At 40.6% G+C, this 16634-nt stretch overlaps 2 protein-coding genes across 2 annotated transcripts in view; both read left to right on the top strand.

The window, feature by feature from the left end:
* Window positions 1-476: 476 nt before the first annotated feature.
* Window positions 477-7983, top strand: QNG1 (Q-nucleotide N-glycosylase 1). Its single transcript, XM_082301972.1, has 4 exons — window positions 477-823; window positions 1804-2063; window positions 5851-6046; window positions 7310-7983. The coding sequence occupies exons 1-4, from the start codon at window positions 487-489 to the stop codon at window positions 7540-7542; spliced, it is 1026 nt and encodes a 341-aa protein (XP_082158098.1). The 5' UTR covers window positions 477-486; the 3' UTR covers window positions 7543-7983.
* Window positions 7984-8924: 941 nt separating this feature from the next.
* KIF27 (kinesin family member 27) overlaps window positions 8925-16634 on the top strand; it is a 28240-nt gene continuing 20530 nt past the window's right edge. The window contains exons 1-4 of the mRNA XM_082301951.1: window positions 8925-9014; window positions 10464-10858; window positions 12844-13044; window positions 14218-15155. Of these exons, the coding sequence (XP_082158077.1) occupies window positions 10561-10858; window positions 12844-13044; window positions 14218-15155 (1437 nt within the window). The 5' untranslated portion in view covers window positions 8925-9014; window positions 10464-10560. The remainder of the gene's footprint in view (window positions 9015-10463; window positions 10859-12843; window positions 13045-14217; window positions 15156-16634) is intronic.

Below are 16634 nucleotides of genomic sequence, written 5' to 3'. Positions count from 1 at the left end.
TGCTGAGTTTCTGTGTGCTTCCCACTTGAGTATGTATACAAAAGGGCTTGGGGACGGTCTTTCGTTTGGTTCTTCTCTGGTTTGATTGGGGAGAATAGCTCAACAACTCAACGCGCACATTCTTGTTCGTCTTTTTTTTTTTTTTTTATTATTCTTGTTTTCAGTGATGGAAATCTTCTGGAAAACTTCGTTGCCAAGAAGCTGAGTCTGCCCAGTGCTCCAGCCTAGCAGGATTTGAGGGGGCGATTCTCAGTTGGAATGCGCTGGCCCAGGCGCTCCCGCAGGCCCGCGGTCTCTGCTGGCCCTCGGGCGCCGCGCGGGCCACGCCTCCCGTCGCGCCTGCGCGCATCGGCGGCACCGCGGGGCGGGAGCGGGGCAGGGCGGGGGCGGGGCGGGCGGCGGGAGCCGCGCCGGGGGCGGGGGTGCGCCCCGCGGGAAGCGCGGCAGAGGGGCTGGCCTCGGCAGCGGGCGTGTTTCCTGCCCAGCATGGAGGTGTTCCCGTCCCCCCTGGAGTCCGCCAAGTTCATAGCCGAACACAGCAAAGATGTCTCCGTGGACGAAGAGGGGGCGCGGCGGGTGGCGGAGAGCCTGTTCGACAAAGCCTCGGCGGCGGAGTTCGGGCTGGCGGGGTGGAAAAGCCTCCACGAGCTGAACCCCCGGGCCGCCGACAAGGAGGCTGTGGACTGGGTGTTCCTGGTAGACACCCTCAACTTCTCCTTCTGGTCCGAGCAGGAGGAGCGGAAGTATCTTGTGAAGTACAAGGATAAAACCTACAGCGGCTACTGGTCGCTCTGCGCGGCCGTCAACAGGGCCCTGGACGACGGTCAGTGAGCACCGGGGAGCGGGGCCGGGCCGGGGCTGCGGGCGAGGGGGATCGGAAGCCGAGCGTCGCGTATTAAATGAAGGCGGCGTCTCGGAAGCGGGACATGCCCTTGGGAGCTGCTGCTCGCTGTGCAGGCGTCCCGTAGAGCTTGGGAAAGGGAACTGGTAGTGCTGTCAAAATACCCTTGTACTGAAACTACCTGTCTCTTAACTGGGTTATCTCTTCCATTCGAAAGACTTTAAGGATTGCCAGTAGTCAGCTGTGCATGACTTGGGTTATTTCACATGTATTCTTAAGATAAATTGTGTATTTCCATGGCAAATGAAAAAATGAGGCATAAAGCGAGAATCCTCTGGTCTAATCTGATACCAGAGCGTCTAAAGTAAGTCTGAAAACCCACATGCTCCTCAAACCAATATTTTAAACCAGTATTTTAAAGTTTTGTATTTAAACCCAATACTTTAGCACTCACTCTTGCTGTTCTCAGAAAAAAAAAAAACCAACCCAACTGTTAGTAGTTATAGATGAAAGTTTAATTAATTTTCCACATAGTTGTTTGTAAATTAAGGGGGCATTAGCATTAAGACACTTTTTTGTGAAAGCACAATCACATGAATAGGATCCAAGGGAAACAGGCCTGTTCGGACTACACTAGTTATATACTGACTATATACAGTGTGCTATGTAAGCATCACACTTAAAATATGAAGACAAAGTAGCTGGGAAAAATTACATACAAAAAGTAAGAACGGTTCCATGGTTGTCTGTTGGAAATTTGTTGTCTGTAGAAGCATTGTGGGCAATCACAAATTTAGTTTGAGCAGCTCTGTGAGTGCTGTTATCGCTGAAAACAAAGGTAGGTTTAAGAGTTGATGGACTTTTTAGATCTTTCTATAGAGTGCTTTCCTTTAGCAGACGATTGCATTAGGTCTATAGATGTTATGTGATAGCCTAAATATCTTATTTTCACCTTCCTGAAGGAATACCTATCACCAGTGCATCCTATTTTGCCACCATGACGCTTGACCAAGTTAGGCATGTATTTCGCTCTGACACAGAAGTGCCTTTGCCTTTGATTGAAGAAAGACATCGGGTGCTGAATGAAAGTGGAATAGTTCTGTTAGAGAAGTTCGGAGGATCCTTCCTCACCTGTGTTAAAATGAGTGAGAAGAGTGCTCAGAAACTGCTACATCTTGTACTGGAAAATTTTCCTTCTTACAGAGATGAAGCTGTATTTGAGGTAAGCTAGTTCTAAAGCTCTGAAAAGAAATCATACATTTAGTAACAGTAAAAGACTCTTGATAGTCCGCAACTAGCCAGGACAAGAGTCACTTTCTTTTTCCACCAGAGGAGTACCTTTTTTTTCATATGCTGTCTCTGTCTTCATCACTTTACTGTAATTCATTTCAATATATTCTGAATTCCAAATTGGATCACACCTCCTTTGTACTCCTTACAAATGCATAGTATTTGAGATAATTCCTGCCTGAAAAATGAGAGTCCTTTTTCCTTTGTTTTTTTTTTCCCTTCCCTGGAATTGCTGACAACCCTCCTCCTCCCATCTTCTTTTTTCATTACCTTGAGGCTCTCCGCAGCTAGTGGAGGAAATGAAACTGGTAGAATTAAGGCACAGCTACTGGGACTCCACCCTCTAACGGTTGTTGATTCAACAGGCATTACACAAATGACTACAGATTAGAAGTAACTCACACTTGTACAAATGTTGACAGTATACTGAAGCTTTTATTGGAAGAAAATTATGGGAATTAAACAGTGACCATCTGGTATTTTTTGTCTCCCAGTTTTCACCTATACAGGCATGATCTTCATTTAGCATCTGTGACTTATGTAGCAGCTCGTGATCTCAGTTGCATGTGTGGTAGTACTCAGCTGTTACATCATTAAATCCAAAAGACTTTGTGTGAGTGACAGTACAGCCTATACTACTAGTCTGTGCAGTCTTTTCAAGGTAACTTCTTGGAATACCAGTCACTGAAGCTTTGAACCTATTGCATTTATTGCCCTTCAGTAGGAGGCGTCATTTTATTTTCCCTTGTCTCCTGCTGTGAAGCAAGATATCTTTACGTGAAAAATCAGAGGTTCTTTTGAATTAATCGTTGAAGCTACTGGTTTCGTTTATTTGGGGTTTTTGTACATATAAAGTATGTTTTGACAATTTTTATGATCTAAAAGGAAATATTTTTAAGTAAAGTGATATTTTCTTATCTTTATAGTGACTGTACTCATTGACGTTATGTCTTTCATGAGATGATGCTAAGTGCTTTATAAAGCAAGCCTCCCTAAAAGCAGCAGCAGACTACAGAATGAAAAGGTGTTCCAAAAATGATCCCAGACCGTAAGCACTGACTTAGTAATAAAGCCTGTTGCATGAATATGGAAGCTTTTTTTCTGCTTTTACTAAGCAAGATGTGTATTTTCAAAGTGGTGACATGGATCACATCATTTTTATGGCAGGTTGAGCTTTCACAAGTAAGACTTTTAAAGGGTTAGGAGGGAACTGGAAGGATGGTGAAATATCCAACAGCAAACCAGTGCTTTTCAGTAACTCTCCAGAGGAGATATATATATGATTGTAAGATAAGTCCTATATTAGAATCATACTATCACAGACTGCTACAGCTGACCTTCTAGGGGAACTTCTAAAATTAGCACAATTGTTTGACCGTATGTTTTTCCAAATACATCTACAAAATACTTTTAGTAATTACACATGTAATCACAGAAATTGCCAGTGTTCATTTGCTGAAAAAGAAAATGCAAACCAAAACCAAAATCTCCAAAACATCCTTGGTGGATAATTCATATTTAGATGTTGTGCTGCATTTGATGTTTTTTGTGTTCTGACAGAGACTCAGTGCAGTCCTTTTTGATCTTAAAGTCACTGACATTGCATGTATTTATCTTTTATTTACCATCCATCACCTGGGACTGAGGTTGTAAAATTCTCATGATCCTCCTACTCTTTGGTTGTTGGTTTGGTTTTTTTTATGGCTGTGCTATCACATTTTACTCTTTGCCAACACAATCCTCCTCCTTTCTTTTAATGTCAGTAGGTCATAATTAGATATATCCCTTAATATTAGCACATTGTGATGCCTTAGGTTTTAACTTTCATATCTTTCAAATCCTGTACTGCTTAGTGTGTAACTCTGAAGTTTCTTGTGGCCTGTTAGCTGCTGTTCTCTCATGCCAGGTAGACATAACAAAGCCTCTCCAGGCCTGTTCTCCAAGGATGCTCAGACTGTCCTAGGCCTGAAATAAGTAAACCAAAAGCCTCTAAAGGGGGGGTGAGCTGAGGGGAAATTACATCATTAAACTGAAGCTTTAATTGGAGAATTAACCCTGATATGCAGGGTTATGAAAGTGTGAAGAACTCGTGACCTGTTGTCCACATCGGGGTCCATTTGGTACCCCAGGGGGTACCTTTGAAGGCTCTTCAAATAAATACCTACCTTTATTCCCTTATTCTTGTCTAGTCTCTGTTTTTAGGTGGCTTCTTCAGGCATCATTATACTGCAGAGAAGATGCAAATGTCCCTCTATATGGTACTGTTTCCTGGAAAGGCAGGGTATTGCAGAAAAAAAAGATAAAAGAAATATAGTTGTATTGCCATCTTGAAAAAAGTTCAATTTTTTGATAAATTGTACTATCTTTACTGTCTTTCACAGACAGAATCACAGACTGGGTAAGGGTTTAAAGGACCACAGTGGGTCTAACCTCCCTGCTCAAGCAGGGTCATCCTAGAGCACATGGCACAGGATTGTGTCCAGACAGTTCTTCAGTATATTTCATAAGGGAGACTCCACAACCTCTCTGGACAATCTGTGCCAGTGCAGTCACTTGCACAGTAAGGAAGTTCTTAAGTTCTTTCTCTTTGAGATGTAGTATCATCCACCTAGTGCTTTCCTTGCTTTCTGGTAAATCGTGGGAAAATTTACTAAAAATTCTTCATAGTCTTTTTCATATTGAGATTTTTGTATAAACTTAATAACCTCTGTGCAACATAAAAGTTAACAATTGAAACAATGAAACTATAAATTCTTCTGCTCAGTGATGAGTCCCAGAAAATATTTTTCTTCCAAATTAAACTGCAGCATGAAATGCAAAGTTCCATTCTAATTCTGCCTTCCTCTGCTCTTGTGAAATTGTGTGATGCTAGAGACAATCAGTTCTTTACTGCTGGAAAAATCTTAATGCTATGAAAGATCAACACCCTTGCTTTGGGGCAGTAGGAGCTCTGATAAAATTTGGTCTGTTCATTACTTGTTACCACTTCTTGTGTGATGTTTCACGTGGTGTTTTGGTATTTAACATACAAAATCATGTATGTTCTCTAGAAGTTAAGTTTGTGCATGTATGTCAAGTATAGAATGAGGCACAGGGAAGGCAGGAGTTTTGAGGATGTTTGCAGAAGTTGTTCTTTGAAATGTAGTTGACCTTCTCAGTGTTTTTGGAGAATAGCATTTAAGGACAGAAAATGTTATTTTGTATCAGGAATAGTTGCAGCATCTTGGCAGTAAACACGGAGGAGCATTCATTAAAGTTTTCATTAGAATTCTGTTTCTTTAACAGTACAGAAAAACTGATTAACAAAACGTTTTAATTGTCTAATACAATACGTTCCTATTATGCTTCTCTTGTCAAATTAAAAGGTTGGATGTTCTGTAGTTTCTGAAAATGAATGTTGCTGGACTTTCAACTCCAGTGTTTGCCAAGTGGCAGTAAACCACTATGAATGTGTTCTGAGATGCAAGCATAATCTAAACAATTTTTATTCACTGCAGTAACTTTTATTATGTTATTCTTTTATTTCAGTTTATTTATGAGCATTCCACATAATCCTTGTTTGTGTTTGATACTGTTTAGATTTTAAGATGTTTAAGAGTGTTGCAGTTTCATTCTGTTCTAGTTAACTAATGTTTGCTTAACAATATGATATACTTAACGTGTTACTTGCTATATTTATTGATCAGGCACTTAAATAATCCATAAACTTCTTTCTTCAGAAAAAAAAGGTGTCTTTCTACAAACGGGCACAAATACTTGTGGCTGACACATGGAGTGTATTAGAAGGCAAAGGAGATGGCTCTTTTGATGATATTTCTAGTCTGACAATATTTGCTGACTACAGAATTCCTCAAGTTCTTGTTCACTTAAAAGCAATGAAGTATTCTGAAGAATTAATGAAGAAACTACGTGAAGGTTGGTTCTGTCCTTGCTAATATCAAGTAATCTTACCGCCTGACATTGTAGACTAAGGCTAGTTCTAAAATGTAATGTGTTGTCCATGTAAGGATTATGTGTCCATATTTTTCCTCCATGGAACAAGGATTTCTTACATAGTGATGATGTAACAGGAAGGAACTTCTTCTCTAACCATGATCTTGGGTGAGGTCTTAAGGTTACTTTTTTATAAAGACCTAACTGTTTTGTGGATTAAACATTGATAAGGGAGGGATTAAAGAGACTCAAATTGAAAATAATTGATTTCTGAGTTTCTGAAAAGCTGCTCTTGCAAAACCACTTTTCAGCATGAGAACAGTTATGATTTTTGAGGTTTACATAAAAGAAACAATGATTTTGTCATTAATTCAAATATGATGTAAAAACATGTAAATGCCCCTTTATTTGTACTGAACTGCTAGTTAATAAGCAAAGCAATATTATAAGCATCCATTAAAAAAAATATTGCTTTAAATGAAGTTAATTGCATATGACTAGAATCTCATTTTTAAGCATGGTTTCATCTTCCCAGTACTTACTAACCATGAATTTTAGTGACTAAAAATCAGCTAATCTCTTTTGCACTGTAAAATTACTGTATTTAGATGTAGAACTGCTATTATGCAACTTCAGAAATACCCAGGAAGATAAACAGATGACTGCAGTTATCCGTGAATCTTAATAGAATGACCATATATATTTATGTTTTTATGCATATCTCTATATTAAATAGACCACATAGACATTTTATCCTTCCATGAATCCTAATGAGAACATTCCCATTTAAATAATTCCACTGGTTCTCTTTACATTTAGTTCTTTTGGGGGGTTGTTTGTTTTTAATTCTAAAATATTAGACTTCAGTTATACTGGCAGAAAATATACTATGAAGTATAATAATTATATACTAAAAAGTATACTAAAATGAAAGACTATCTTTTTTGTCTCCACAAGCAAAGAAATGATCATATGATTTGCAGTACACCCTGTTCCTAAAGCAGTTCCTTAGAATACAGCATGTTGTTTGAATTGAATGGGAGGGAGGCTTCTAAGTGTGTATGGTAAAATTAAAGTAACCATTAGAAAATATGTAGCAACATTGTTAACAGTTGTAGCACAAATCATGAGAACTGGAATCCTAAAACAGAATAAACGTGAAGGAGAAAAAATGAGCAAGTTTAGGCAGTCCTTGGCCGTTCTGTCTGTTGCATGTAAATGGATTGCTGTCTCTTGTGCCTGCAGGAACACTTTTCCAGTCTGGAGACAAAGAAGAGGTAGAGATCCGTGGCTGTTCTATTTGGTGTTGTGCACTGATTTGTAAGCACCTTCAGGAGCTTTATCAGAAGAAGGGTCAGGACATGCATGAAAGGATCAATGCGGTTTTACTCGATTATTATCTTTGGGACTATGCCCGGGATCACAGGGAAGAGATGAAAGATATCCCGTTCCACCGAGTACGGTGTATATATTACTAAGTCCAGTCTGATAGCTGTTGTATTGTTGCCTTATCTTTTGAAATGCAGTTTTGCTTTTCATATGGTGGTTTGTCATGCACCAATTTGGAACAGTTAAATCAAATGTTTGTTTTCTGGTGATGTATTAACAATGCGCCTTTTTTTTTCCCCATTGTTTTGTTACCTTTTCTTTTAATCTTTTGCTTGCCCTGACTGGAATTAACAGTGCAAACTTTGTGGGCAACTGATGTTAAGGCAGGTTTTGTTGCTCCAGCTCCAAGCTTTGTGTCGGTGTACATGGCTGCCTGTGCGCAGCAAGGTGTGTGTGCAGAACCTGTGGTGTACCTTGCTCCCCAGCCCCTCCCTGTGTCTGCCCATCCCCTCTCACACCTGCACGGAGGTGGCAGGTGCTTCGCACATGCTTTACTGCTCAGAGATGAAAGTGCAACCCGTCCATTTGTCCAATAAACAGTGCGGTGACAGATGTGCCATGGGGTGTACCTGTGTCATTACTGCTAGGGGTGAGATGGGGGGGCTCAGTCCACTCGGGGAGGGAGGCAGGAAGCAAGGGGAGGAATCACAGAATGACGTAGGTTGGAAAAGATTTCTGAGATCAAGTCCAATCTGAACACCACTTTGTGCACTAGACCATGGCACTGAGGGAGTGCCACATCTTTCCTTAAGTCTTTCCTTAAACACCTCCAGGGACTGTGACTCTACCACCTTCCTAGGCAGCCTGTTCCAATATTTAATCACCCTTTCTGTGAAGAAATTTTTCCTGATGTCTAACCTGAACCTTCCCTATCACAGCTTGAGGTTATTTCCATTTGTACTGGCACCTGTTGCCTCTGAGAAGAGGCCGAACGCCATCTTGCTGCACCCTCCTTTCAGGCAGTTGTAGAGAGCAGTAAGGTCCCCCTGAACCTCCTCCAGGCTAAACACCACCAGCTCGCTCAGCTGCTGCTAACAGGACTTGTGCTCCAGATCCTTCCCCAGCTCCGTTGCGCTTCTCTGGACACGCTCCAGCTCCTTACTGGCCTTCCTGAGCGGAGGGGCCCAGGCCTGGGCACGGCGGGAAGCAGGGCCGGGGGCCCGCCAGTCGCGCCCCGCCCCGCGCGTCCCGCCGCTGGGGGCGCTGTGTGCGCGGGCCCGCGGCCGGGCATGGCGGCCGTTGCCTAGCGAGGGGCCGCGAGCAGCGAGCGGGGGCGGTCGGCGCTGCTCCGGCCGCCGCTGCTCCGGCCACCGCTGCTCCGGCCGCCTCTGTTCCGGCCCTCGCTCCGGCCGCCGCTGCTCCGGCCGCCGCTGCTCCGGCCGCCTCTGCTCCGGCCCTCGCTCCGGCCGCCGCTGCTCCGGCCGCCGCTGCTCCGGCCCTCGCTCCCGCACGGGCCCCGCGGCGCGGCCCGCGGCACGCTGCGGCAGCAGGGCACGGCGGGTTTCCCGGCCCGAGCCGCTCCCGACACCCACGGGTGATACCGATCCCGGCTGCTCCTCAGGTTTGGAGACGTTGCAAACACGGAATGTGCTGGGCCGCCCTCACAATATCCGTGCAAGCGAAAAGGTTGCCAGCATGTTTGCCTCTGCCTTATGGCAGCCCCGGGTACTGACACCCAAGTATCTCTCTAGCTTTGGCATATTGGGAATATTTCATATTCCCACGTTCTTTTATAAAATAGATTCTTAGGAAACAGGGATTCCCTCCCACACCTGAGACGTGGTTTATTAATTAATTTGTTTGTTTGTTTTTGTTTATTTATATAACTATAAAAGGAGAGTAGGAAATGTTGGCACTTAAGAGCAGCACTTACTAGGGGGTAAAAAAATAATGCACCCATGTAACTAAACTCAGTTATCAGCCAAAATGTGTTTCTATTCTGTAGTTAGTATGTTTATGTATCTGATTGCCATGTCTCTTATGATACAAGTCTTGACTCATTCTCATGCTTTGCTTCTTTGTTCTTATGCTCAGTCAATAAAATGGGGCTTTTCTTTTTTCAAACTTCAGATGGTTTCTCACCTGTGGTCCTCAAACTAAAAGGAATAAAATGAAATGCATAAGCTCTTCTCTTCGCTGCAAGACAACGCTGTTAGTTTTCAATGAACTTGAATTTTGGGGGTTTAGTTGATTTACTGCCAGTTCAGTAATACAGCTTTCTTGAAAGCAATGTGTTTGAGAGCAGGAAGTTCAGCAAACTTTACCTTGCATGACAAAGATTCTCAGAATTAGCAACAACAGAAAAGATGCATGTGGGATGCCATGCAGGTTTTTGAATTCTAGTGAAAAACAGCTATAAAGAAAGGCAATTCCTTAATATTTACAAGTGTGCTACTGTGCAATGCTTATGCTGTAAGAATGCAGTATAAGGAACCATGTATTCTAAAATTATAATTACTAAAAGATAGCTCATATGTGCTTAAAGTTTCAGATCAAAATCAGAGGAATGCTTTACATGTAGTAACTAAATACATTTAAAATCACACTTCTTTGTGCTTGTTGCGTTAGAAGTGTTTGGTGCTTCGTAAGTGGAAGAGGGTATTGAAACATGTATGCACATACAGCTTTTGGAGAAAAAGGTTTTGTTTGACTGATTTGTGTTGCCTATGCGATATGAATGCAGGATCAGGAAAATGAGAGGATCCATTGTAAGCCTTTGCTTTATCAACAGTGTTTATTAACAAGCTCCTACGATATTGTTGCTTTGTATGACTGTGTTACATTCAAATAGGAAATCGGGCAACTTTCAGACTTAAGTCTGCTAGCTTGGAAATTAATAAATGCAAAATTAATTTATTAATTGATTAAGCAGTTATTAATAGAGCTGCATTTATATCAGGTACTTTTCAAGATTGTAATAGTGCTTATATGTTCCTTAGGAAATCTCAACTTTCCGCTTCAGGAGATGCATTCTTTTATACTATATAACATGGAAAACTTCTTTTCTTAGTTGCAGACAACTGTGAATGAGGTGAACAGAGCAGTGGTAAAAGATTTCTTCTTGACTGTGTGAATACTGAGTGGGAAGCAGAGGGGTGGAGTCTGGCATGGAGGAGATCCCAGTTAAGGTTGCAGTCCGAGTCAGACCTCTGCTTTCCAAAGAAATACTTCATAACCACCAAGTGTGTGTCAGATTAGTCCCAAATGCCAAACAGGTCATCATTGGAAAGGACCATGTCTTCACTTTTGATTTTGTATTTGGCAAAAACTCAACCCAAGAAGAAGTTTATGCTGTTTGCATTAAGCCTCTTCTAGTGTCTCTGACTGAAGGATACAATGCTACAGTGTTTGCGTATGGACAGACTGGTTCTGGGAAGACTTACACCATTGGCGGTGACCACATTGGTAGGTTATATAATGGTTTTTGGGGTTTTTTAATTGGTAAAGAGTGTATTTATGCAAGTCAAATATTTATTACATAGCAGATGATGCTGCAGAATTTTAAGGACCAAGGAAAAAACCTGTAGTAAAAAGATAAAGCTTCCAAAATGTATGTGATAATTAAAGTTCTAAAAACTTCTCCATAAATTAGACTATACCAAAAATATCTAAGAAGAAAACCAATTTATTAAGTGTTCTTTCACATTCCGCATTTTAACATGCAACTTAAATTAGAACTTTTTTCTGAAATTCCGTGTCTTTGAAGATTTTTGCTATGTTTATCTTACCTTGAAAATGTCTGCATTAGACACTAGATTGCTTGCTCACTCTGTGTTGGTTTGTTTGTTTGGGGTTTTTTGAGAGAAATTTCTGTGTCATCAAAGAAATCTATGATTTAATTCTTTCAAGTGGATATAAATAGAGTATTATAAAGATCTTGGTAGAGTCTTCCTTTTATTTAGGATCACAGAATTGTTTATGTTGGAAAAGAATCCTAAGATCATAAAGTCCAACCGTTAACTCAGCATTTTCAGGTCCACAACAAAGCCTGTTCATTGGTTGACCACCAGTGAAGAAATTTTTCCTAATATCCAATCTAAGCCTCTCCAGGTGCAACCTAAGGTCATTTCCTCTTGTCCTGTCACTTTTTAGCTGGGAGAGGAGACCAACCCCCCCACCCGGCTGCACCCTTCTGTCAGGCAGTTGTAGAGAGCAGTAAGGTCTCTCCTGAGCCTCCTTTTCTCCAGGCTAAACACCCCCAGCTCCCTCAGCCTTCTCACAGGACATGTGCTCCAGACCCTACCTCATTTCTGTTGCCCTTCTCTGGACATGCCCCAGCCCCTCAATGTCCTTCTTACAGTGACAGGCCCAGAACTGAACACGGCATTTGAGGTGCGGCCTCACCAGTGCTGAGTACAGGGGAACAATCACTGCCCTGGTCCTGCTGGCCACCCTATTGCTGATACAGGCCAGGATGCCATTGGCCTTCTTGGCCACCTGGGCACATGCTGGCTCATGTTCAGCTGCTGTCAATCAGTACCTCCAGGTCCTTTCTAGCTGAGCAGCTTTCCAGCTACTCTGCCCCCACCCAGCCTGTAGTGCTTAAGGGGACTGTTGTGACTCAAGGGCAGGACCTCGCATGTAGCTTTGTTGACCCTCATACCATCGGCCTCTTCTGCTTGTTGTTGTAGCTTCACTTCTATTTCCTTCACTAGTAGTTGTTTAATGTTCCTGTAAGTAGCATTGCTAGCTAAATTGTTTGGTAGTGGATGTCATACTCTAAGGCTGATCATAGCTCTGCAATTACAACTTTATAGTTTAATAAATACATTTACTAAATTAATAGTTAGATGTAAACAACCCTTTAGTTTTTTGGTAAAAAAGATTCCTGGTATCGTCTCATAGGCAAACAGCTTTCATAGTCTTGTATAAAGAGCACAGATTATTAATGAAAGCATTGTCCTGCCCTGAATATTTTTTTTAAAAGTAGAGTTTGGCACTAGTGTTTCATGTCTACTTTGAAAAAATAGGAAATTACTGTTAATGTTGGTCATAAATCTTGTCTCACCAAGTTACTGATGATTTTGCTTTATGTAAGTAGAATTTCTATTTTCTCAAATCCTTGAGATGTCATTGCTAACCATAATGAGTAGGGATAAAGAAGAAATCTGTACTCTGAGGAGTACAGTTTTAAAGCAGACTCCATATTTTTCATAACTTTCATGACTATAACATTATGTAATTTAGAACTTAAATTTGAATCCTGGTACTGGATGCAAACAAAAATTCTAACACACACACACACACAAAATTCCTTGTGAACAATGAGCTTTTCAAATTCCTTAGTATGTTGCGTACCAAATATCACAGACTTCTCTGAATTTTCAGTCTTTGTAATTTATGTGACAGAATGACTGCAAGTCTCTGTGACATTTGTGCTTGTATTTCAGCATCAGTTTCAGTGGATGAAAGGGGCATAATCCCACGGGCTATTCAGGAATTATTTCAGCATATTTCTGAACACCATACTATTAATTTCCATGTGAAGGTATCCTATATAGAGGTTTACAAGGAAGAACTTCGAGATTTGTTGGATTTGGAGACCTCTGTAAAAGAACTACATATCCGAGAAGATGAGAAAGGAAATACAGGTAGGATTTCAGCGCTAAACTTTGGTGGTTTGGGTTTCAGTTTGTGTCCAAATTAGTCTTGTTTTCTCTTGAAAGTGCTTACTCATTACCAATGAATAAAAAGGAAAAAAAGTTAAAGTTTCAGAATATAAACCCAGTTGAGCTGTTTGGAAGCAGTTTGGGGTTTAGATGCCTGTGCGCAATATAGATGTTCTATTATATGGATGGAAATGGCAACAAATGGTAAATACACAATTGTTGTTTCTGCAAATACTGTCTAGAAAAAAAATAGTATGTGATTATTCTCTTGAATACATATTTTAAGATTAAACCATTGCTTCTCCCTTCGAAATTACAATTGTTAAGTCAATTATATTGTAAATATCTGCTCTCCTTTTACAATGAAATGAGTGGAAAAGATGACTTCGTTAAGAGGAGGGGGAGTAGATACTTTTGGAGGCTTCTAGATTAACACTTGCCCTATAGGTATCCTGTTCACTTCATGAAAATGCTAGAAGAATCCACATCAAAGATATTTTATTCTGAAAGTATATAATCTGTTTTAGGTTTGGCTTTTTTTTTTTTCTTTATATTCTAGTTGTTGTGTTTACTCTAGTTTTATTATACTGTTGTGTTGAGTTGTCATGGTTTTTTTGTCTGTAGCTGGAGAAGGCACTAGTTTAGCACAAGTCTTACAGACAATATCATTGTTTCAAAAGGCTCCCACAATATATTTTAAATTATTTATTTTCTTCAATACAGTTAGAGTCAGATTCAGTAAATTGTGCTAGGATGTTTTCCATCTTTCGTTAAAAGAAAAATATGATAAAAAATATGATTAGTTGAAGTAGTTGGTAGAAGTACACATACACTTTATTAGTTTACTAACAGATACGTGTCCCAAAGGCCCAGCTATCTGCACTATTCAGAATAGAAATTCTGCTCTTAGTACAGACTTGGAATCATTTTTACTAAAGCTTCATGATTTTTAGTCTTTTTTTTTAACTGGCAAAATATCCTTAGAGCTTTTCACATATTGTATCTTCTATTTCTATGGCTATATGCTATGACCTCATAATAATTCAGGCTTGTATGTTTCTCTAATGCATGTTTATAGTTATTGCTGTAAACTTTTGCTGAAGAGTTTAGAATTAATTAAATTATTCTTACTTTCACTTGGTTTGGTGTTTGAAGTGATTGTCGGTGCTAAGGAATTCCAAGTAGAATGTGCAGATGAAGTGATAAGCCTGCTGGAAAGTGGCAATGCAGCTCGTCACAGAGGCACAACACAGATGAATGAGCACTCTAGTCGATCTCATGCCATTTTTACCATCAGTATTTGTCAGAAGCAGTCTACAGAGTATCAGAATAATACTGATGCTGCACAGGATTCGATCGCTTCAAAGTTTCATTTTGTGGATTTGGCAGGATCAGAGAGGGTAGCAAAGACTGGAAATACTGGTGAACGCTTCAAAGAATCAGTTCAGATCAATAGTGGTCTTTTGGCCTTGGGAAATGTCATCAGTGCCCTTGGAGACCCAAAGAGAAAAAGTGTACATATTCCATACAGGGATGCTAAAATCACTCGTATTCTGAAAGACTCCCTTGGAGGAAATGCCAAGACTGTTATGATAACGTGTATAAGTCCATCCTCACTGGACTTTGATGAATCTTTAAATTCCCTCAAATATGCCAACAGAGCAAAAAATATTAGAAATAAACCAGTAGTTAATTACAACCCAGAAAAAGACCGCATTGATGAAATGGAACTTGAAATCAGATTGCTTCGGGAAGCTTTGCAGAACCAGCAGGTCAGTAATCAGCATTTACATGACTTAAATGAAGAAAAGGCCCGTATCGGTTCACTTGAGGAGCAGCTCACCCGCCTTCAGGTTCAATATTTCAGTTACAGAAATTGTGTAGATGAAGCTTTCCCCTTTCTGGTTGATTTGAACAATGATGTTAGCTTAAGAAGTAGTCAGCGGGACAGGTTGCAGAGCTGGATCACTATGGTACAGAACGTAAGGAAGGAAGCTCTCACCATCCAGGAAATGGATGCAGGGACTGAGACCAGCCCAGACCCACATCACATCACAATTCTTCAGCTGAAGAGGGAACTGAAGAAATGTCAGGTATTTAATTATAAGCTGTTTATTTAAATGACTAAGTGAAAAAGCAATCTGCCAAAATCTAAACTCCATTTTGAAAGATGAATAAAACTGTCACCTGTACTTAATTTGACAATTAATTTACAATTTTGTATAATTTTGTTTGGCTAATCTCTGGGACATGGGTTTATTTTAATGGATGTTTGAATACACAATCAGTGACAACAGAGATAAGTGAAGTAATGTCATATTTCCTCTAGTCAGTTTCAAGATGACTCTTGAGGCTGAGCTGTTTTATCTGTTAGGTTTTTGGTTTTAGCTATGCTAGTGTGCTAGGTCTGGCTGGGATGGAGTTAGTTTCTGTATAGGATCTCTGAGGGTGCTGTGTTTTAGATTTGTGACCAATACAATGATAATAACACAGTAATGCTTTTGCTCTTGCTGAACCGTGTTTTGTACAGTGAAAGGCCTTCTCTTTTGCTGCCTCTGCCTTGCAGTAAATAGATTGGAGGGTGCATGAATAGTGGGAGACACAAACACTCAACAAAGCAGATGACCTGAACTTATCAAAGATTTCATACCATATAACTTGATGCTCATCAATAAAAAGGGAGGAGGTTTAGGGAGATTAGTTGTATTTTGCCCAGAACGGGTTGAGCATTAGTCAGCCTTGGGAGGTGGTGGGCGATAGCCTTTCCATCATCTGTTTTGTTTTTTTTCTTTCTCTCTTCCACTTTATCATCGCTTACTAATCAGTTTCTATCTTGACCCACAAATTTTCTTGCTTTCACTTTCCCTTTGCTCTTTCTCTGTTCTCCTAGGAGGTGGGGGTAGGGGGAAGTGAAAGGACAGCTCTGTGCGCTTAGCAACCTACTGGGGTAACTCACCAGAGTCTATTTGGAACCCAACCTGCAGCTCAAGGCCTTCAAGATAATAATAGATTTGATTAGTGTGTGCTAGACTAAACTTGTAGCTATTAATGCCTGTTTAGTTAAGTTGTTGAATGACTGTTGCAGGTCATGAAGCTGCATATTTGCTTTGGCTACTGATTTGTGTGTGTCCTTGAATATTCAGATGTCTAATTCCTTTCTAGCTGTACAATAACCTCCAAGAACCATTAGTGACCATTTTCAGATAGTCATTAAAATGCATTTTTGCTGGGTTTTTTGCTGTTTATCACTTTATTTTCCTTTGCTTGGGAGAGCTATGACTAAACCACTGGCTATCAGCCTAATTTGGTACTCGGGTCCTACATTGTGGATGTCCCCATACTCCAAGAATCACCTCATGGATAAAACCAGCAACTATACTTTTCCCCTCTTCTTCTCTGAGACATTTTGTGCAGAGAGGGGAAAAAGTGGCGCCTATCCCGTCCTCTCCTCCAGGACAGTTTTTTGTAGCCTTGATGTAGTGGCTTCAGAGTTCCTCCAGTATCCTTATGTAATCAGACTGTTCATACTGATGTGTTGTGATCCCGACTTTGATTATTGTTTATAAGGTTAA

Source organism: Coloeus monedula (genome assembly GCF_965178545.1).
Source record: "Coloeus monedula genome assembly, chromosome: Z".
In the NCBI taxonomy this organism is placed as follows: Eukaryota; Metazoa; Chordata; class Aves; order Passeriformes; family Corvidae; genus Coloeus; species Coloeus monedula.
Note: the sequence above shows the minus strand (reverse complement) of the source record. Positions and strands in the feature narration are given on the sequence as shown.